The following is a 6,525-nucleotide window of genomic DNA, read 5'->3' on the forward strand; positions in this document are numbered from 1 at the left end:
TCTCGGCCTCCCAAAGTGCTGGGATTACAGGCTTGAGCCACCGCGCCCGGCCCCAGTTTTTGCATTTTTAGTAGAGACGGGATTTCACCATGTAGGCCAGGCTGGTCTCAAACTCCTGACCTCAGGTAATCTGCTCACCTCGGCCTCCCAAAGTGCTGGGATTACAGGCGTGAGCCACCGCACCCGGCCAATACTTTCTTAATGAATAGAAACTGCTACCATTCTGGTATAAAGTAGCCCTGAAATCTGTGATACAAAATAGAGATGAAAAGTAAGAGATATCCCTACAGGATTTCAAAGATTCCATGAGGTCTTCTCCTGAAGTTATAGAAATAAGACAAAACTACCACTACCACACAACCACTACATTGCAGCTTTATGCTACTTATGTCTGTTTATGGGCTGATTTTTCAAATCCACTTATTTAATGTGATGTGTTTCACTAAAGGGTTATTTTATTGTAATTATTTACTGAATTTATAGTGTGCTATAATTTAGATGATACTTTGCAAAACTTCTTATTATTTCTTGTAATTCAGATGAGTATCCCATAGGAGATAAATAAGTCATTTTCCAGGCTAAAATGAATCTAAATTCTCAGATTCCTCATAGTTTAAATTCACACATGGGACAGTGTTGTTTTTCTTTCTTTCTTTTCTTTTTATTTTTTCTATTTTGAGATGGAGTCTTGGTCTGTCACCCAGGCTGGAGTGCAGTGGGATGATCTTGGCCCACTGCAACCTCTGCTTCCCAAGTTCAAGTGATTCTCCCACCTCAGCCTCCTGAGTAGCTGGGATTACAGGCACCTACAACCAAGCCTGGCTCATTTTGTATTTTTAGTGGAGTCAGGGTTTCGCCATGTTGGCCAGGCTGATCTCGAACTTCTGACCTCAGGTGATCCGCCCACCTTGACCTCCCAAAGTGCTGGGATTACAGCCACGAGCCACATTGCCCAGTGTTGTTTTTCTAAGCCTGTTTTATATGTGCCAACAAACAAGAACAAAATGTGACTCACTCAAGGTCAGCTCCTAGTTTCTGGTTTATTCCTTAGGCAGAAAGCAATGTGCAAGTCACGTTGTTAAAACAGAGCTCAACTTTAAACATGTACTGTGAACACTTTTTTTTCACCTAAATAAGTTATTCTCTTAAAAAGGATTCATTTATTATTTTAACAAGGGTTCTTTTAAAATGGGCCATTTCCTAAAGAGGTACACTTTAAGTTGGAAAGAAGTGGTTTTGAAAGGTGGCTGTGAAACCCACTAGCTGGGTGGCCTTGGGAAGTTACTGAATGTTGTTGGGCCTCAGTTCCTTTCCATGTAAAACCAGGGTTGTTGACAGTAGCAGCAAATACCTACTGAGTACATATTATGTGCTAGGAAGTTGTAGAGTTTTACATCCATTGTAATTAATCATCCATAACAGTGCCGTATGGGAAAATTAGGTTGAGACACTGGTGAAGTGGTTTTCCATGGCCACACAGGAGGTGGCAGACCTTAGACCTTGGTTAGATTTGAACCAAGGCCCACCTTGGCCTCCCAAAGTGCTAGGATTACAGGTGTGAGCCACTGCCCGGCCGAAAATTGATAACGTTTTTCAAATGAGAAGTATTTTTTTCAAATGGGTGTTGGAAAGTGAGTTTCCTCACATTGCTCATGTTGTGACACTAGGTTGGTGCTATGTAATGACATGGATATGAACGAGCTCCCTACGAACCTCCCCATGGACACTGTGAAGCTTCGCATAGAGAAGACTGTCATCCGCAGAATCTCGGCGGAGGCCTTCTATTACCTGGTGGAGCTCCAGTATCTCTGGGTGACTTACAATTCCGTGGCCAGCATTGACCCCAGCAGCTTTTACAACCTGAAGCAACTGCATGAGTTGCGCTTGGATGGGAATTCCCTGGCTGCTTTCCCTTGGGCATCTCTGCTGGACATGCCCCTTCTGAGGACCCTGGACTTGCACAATAACAAAATAACCAGTGTGCCAAATGAGGCACTCAGGTATCTGAAGAACCTTGCCTACTTGGATTTATCAAGCAACAGACTCACCACGTTGCCACCAGATTTCCTGGAGAGCTGGTCTCATTTAGTTACAACATCTTCTGGAGGCCTGGACCTTTCCCCAAGCAGGATTATTCTTGGTAAGCTCGCAAGCCTCTGGGCTTTTCATATATAGGTACTTTGCTGTGCATAGCTTTTGTTGTCCAGTCTTTTAGCATTTACTGGATTTGGCTTTTCACCCTGTAATTGCACTTTCAGTGGCATAGTACCTTATTAGTTAACCTAGGTCAAGTTAACTCTTTCCCCTGTGTAAGGTGAAAGGGCTGTGTGTGCGTGCACGCATGTGTGTACATACACATGTGTGGAAAAGTGGAAGAGAACTTGAGTCATAAATGGAGAGAGGACCTCTTCTCTTAAAGAGCCTCCAACTGAGAGACAGAATCCACCAACCTGCATAGACTCTTGTGAGCACAGCATTACTCCATACTCTGGTACCAGCTTCTGCTCAGTTGACTTTTCAAACACTTCATTAGGTTCTTCAGGAGCAGGAGAGGGGCACTGGCATCTTTACGCGATAGCAGTGGCTTCATTAGTTAGGAAGAATAGCTTCTAAATTTCCTTAATCTAAAAGGAAATGGTGGAAACATCAGTTATTTTACTGACCCAAAATGGTTCCCTAACTGATTTGGTCTCTTAGTTAGCTGTGACTCGTTTTGGAATTTTGAACTTGGTCTTGTTTAGGTTCTATGTGTATTTCTCTGGGGTTCTTTTCATTATTATTATTATACCTTATGTGCAGAATATGTAGGTTTGTTACATAGGTATAAATGTGTCATGGTGGCTTGCTGCACCCATCAACCCGTCATCTACATTAGGTATTTCTCCTAATGCTATCCCTCCCCTAGACCCCTACCCCCCAACAGGCCCCAGTGTATGATGTTCCCCTCCCTGTGTCCATGTATTCTCATTGTTCAACTCCCACTTATGCACATGCAGTGTTTGGTTTTCTGTTTCTGTGTTAGTTTGCTGAGAATGATGGTTTCCACCTTCATCCATATCCCTGTAAAGGACATGAACTCATCCTTTTTTATGACTGGATAGTATTCCATGGTATACATGTGGCACATTTTCTTTATCCAGTCTATCACTGATGGGCATTTGGGTTGGTTCCAAGTCCTTGCTATTGTGAATAGTGCTACAATAAACATACATGTGCATGTGTCTTTATAGTAGAATGATTTATAATCCTTTGGGTATATACCCAGTAATGGGATTGCTGGGTCAAATGGTATTTCCGGTTCTAGGTCCTTGAGGAATCGCCAGACTGTCTTCCACAACGATTGAACTAATTTACACTCCCACCAACAGTGTAAAAGCATTCCTATTTCTCCACATCCTCTCCAGCATCTGTTGTTTCCTGACTTTTTAATGATCGCCATTCTAACTGGTGTGAGATGGTATCTCATTGTGATGTTGATTTGCCTTTCTCTAATAACCAGTGATGATGAGCTTTTTTCATATGTTTGTTGGTTGTATAAACGTCTTCTTTTGAGAAGTGTCTGTTCATATCCTCTGCCCACTTTTTGATGGAGTTGTTTTTTTTTTTCTTGTAACTTTGTTTAAGTTCCTTGTAGATTCTGGATATTAGCTCTTTGTCAGATGGATAGATTGCAAACATTTTCTCCCATTCTGTAGGTTACCTGTGATCACTTTGATGATAGTTTCTTTTGCTGTGCAGAAGCTCTTTAGTTTAATTAGATCCCATTTGTCAATTTTGGGTTTTGTTGCTGTTGCTTTTTGGTGTTTTAGTCATGAAGTCTTTACCCATGCCTATGTCCTGAATGGTATTGCATAGGTTTTCTTCTAGGTTTTTTATGGTTTTAGGCCTTACATTTAAGTCTTTAATCCACGTTCAGTTAATTTTTGTATAAGGTATAAGGAAGGGGTCCAGTTTCAGTTTTCTGCATATGGCTAGCTAGTTTTCCCAACTCCATTTATTAAATAGAAAATCCTTTCCCCATTGCTTGTTTTTGTCAGGCTTGTCAAAGATCAGATGGCTGGAGATGTGTGGTGTTATTTCTGAGGCCTCTGTTCTGTTCCGTTGATCTATATCTCTGTTTTGGTACCAGTACCATGCTGTTTTGGTTACTGTAGCCTTATAGTATATTTTGAAGTCAGGTAGCATGATGCCTCCAGTTTTATTCTTTTTGTTTAGTACTGTATTGGCTATATGGGCTCTTTTTTGGTCCCATATGAAATTTAAAGTAGTAGTTTTTCTAATTCTTTGAAGAAAGTCAATGGTAGCTTGATGGGGATAGCACTGAATCTATAAATTACTTTGGGCAGTATGGCCATTTTCATGATATTGATTCTTCCTATCCATGAGCATGGAATGTTTTTCCATTTGTTTGTGTCTTCTTTTATTTCTTTGAGCAGTGGTTTGTAGTTCTCCTTGAAGAGGTTCTTCACATCCCTTGTTAATTGTATTCCTAGGTATTTTATTCTCTTTTTAGCAATTGTGAATGGGAATTCACTCATGATTTGGCTCTCTGTTTGTCTATTATTGGTTTATAGAAATGCTTGTGATTTTTGCACATTGATTTTGTATCCTGAGAGTTTGCTGAAGTTGCTTATCAGCTTTGGCTAAGATGATGGGGTTTTCTAAATATACAATCATGTCATCTGCAGAGACAATTTGACTTCCTCTCTTTCTATTTGAGTACCCTTTATTTCTTTTTCTTGCCGATTACCCTGGCCAGAACTTCCAATACTATGTTGAATAGGCGTGGTGAGAGAGGGCATCCTTGTCTTGTGCCGGTTTTCAGAGGGACTGCTTCCAGCTTTTGACCATTCAGTATGATATTGACTGTGGGTTTGTCATAAAAACTCCTATTATTTTGAGATACGTTCCATCAATACCTAGTTTATTGAGCATTTTTAGCATGAAAGGGTGTTGAATTTTATTGAAGGCCTTTTCTGCAACTATTGAGATAATCATGTGGTTTTCGTCATTGGTTCTGTTTATATGATGGATTATGTTTATTGATTTGCATATGTTGAACCAGCCTTGCATTCCAGGGATGAAGCCGACTTGGTCGTGGTGGATAAGCTTTTTGATGTGCTGTTGGATTTGATTTGCCAGTATTTTACTGAGGATTTTCATGTCAATGTTCATCAGTGATATTGGCCTGAAATTTTCTTTTTTTATTGTGTCTCTGCCAGGTTTTGGTATCAGGATGATGCTGGCCTCATAAAATGAGTTCCTTTTTTTCTATTGTTTCAAATGGTTTCAGAAGGAATAGCACCAGCTCCTCTTTGTACCTCTGGTAGAATTCAGCTGTGAATCCATCTGGTCCTGGGCAGTTTTTGGTTGGTTGGCTATTTAATTACTGCCTCAATTTCAGAACTTGTTATTTGTCTATTCAGGGATTCAACTTCGTCCTGGTTTAGTATTGGGAGGGTGTATGTGTCCAGGAATTTATCAATTTCTCTACATTTTCTAGTTTATTTGTGCAGAGGTGTTTATAGTATTCTTTGATGGTAGTTTGTATTTCTTTGAGATCAGTGGTTATATCCTCTATCATTTTTTATTAAGTCTATTTGAGTCTTCTCTCTTTTATTCTTTATTAGTCTTGCTAGTGGTCTATTTTGTTAATCTTTTTTTTTAAACAGCTCCTGGATTCACTGATTTTTTTGAAGGGTTTTTTGGGTCTCTATCTCCTACAGTTCTGCTCTGATCTTGGTTATTTCTTGTCTTCTGCTAGTTTTTTAATTTGTTTGCTCTTGCTTTACTAGTTCTTTTAATTGTGATGTTAGGGTGTCTATTTTAGATCTTTCTCACTTTCTCCTGTGGGAATTTCATGCTTTAAATTTCCCTCTAAACACTGCTTTGGCTGTGTCCCAGAGATTCTGGTACATTAAGTCTTTGTTCTCATTGGTTTCAAAGAATTTATTTATTTCTGACTTAATTTCGTTATTTACCCAGTGGTCATTCAGGAGCAGGTTGTTCAGTTTCCATGTAGTTGTGCAGTTTTGAGTGAGTTTTGTAATCCTTAGTTCTTTTTTTTTTTGAGACAGAGTCTCGCACTGTCACCTGGGCTGGAGTGCAATGGCACTATCTTGGCTCACTGCAACTTTTGCCTCCCAGGTTCAAGCAGTTCTCCTGCCTCAGCCTCCCAAGTAGCTGGGATTACAGATGCCCACCACCACATCCAGCACATTTTTTGTATTTTTAGTAGAGATGGGGTTTCACTATGTTGGCCAGGCTGGTCTTGAACTCCTGATCTTGTGATCCTCCTACCTCAGGCTCCCAAAGTGCTGGGATTACAGATGGGAGCCACCATGCCCAGCCAATCCTGAGTTCTAATTTGATTGTACTGTGGTCTGAGAGACTGTTTGTTATGATTTTTGTTCTTTTGCATTTGCTGAGGAGTGTTTTTACCTCCAATTATGTTGTCAATTTTAGAATAAGTGCAATGTGGTGCTGAGAAGAATGTGCATTCCGTTGATTTGGGGTGGAGAGTTC

The 6,525-nt window shown here is 40.3% G+C and overlaps 1 protein-coding gene across 1 annotated transcript in view; it reads left to right on the forward strand.

Annotated features, from left to right (window-relative positions):
- The window catches only part of LRIT3 (leucine-rich repeat, immunoglobulin-like and transmembrane domains 3), a 25,670-nt gene that overhangs the window by 2,175 nt on the left and 16,970 nt on the right, over positions 1 to 6,525 (forward strand). The window contains exon 2 of the mRNA XM_011945759.1: positions 1,668 to 2,140. Within this exon, the coding sequence (XP_011801149.1) occupies positions 1,668 to 2,140 (473 nt within the window). The remainder of the gene's footprint in view (positions 1 to 1,667; positions 2,141 to 6,525) is intronic.

Source organism: Colobus angolensis, unplaced genomic scaffold (assembly GCF_000951035.1).
Source record: "Colobus angolensis palliatus isolate OR3802 unplaced genomic scaffold, Cang.pa_1.0 Scaffold244, whole genome shotgun sequence".
NCBI lineage: Eukaryota > Metazoa > Chordata > Mammalia > Primates > Cercopithecidae > Colobus > Colobus angolensis.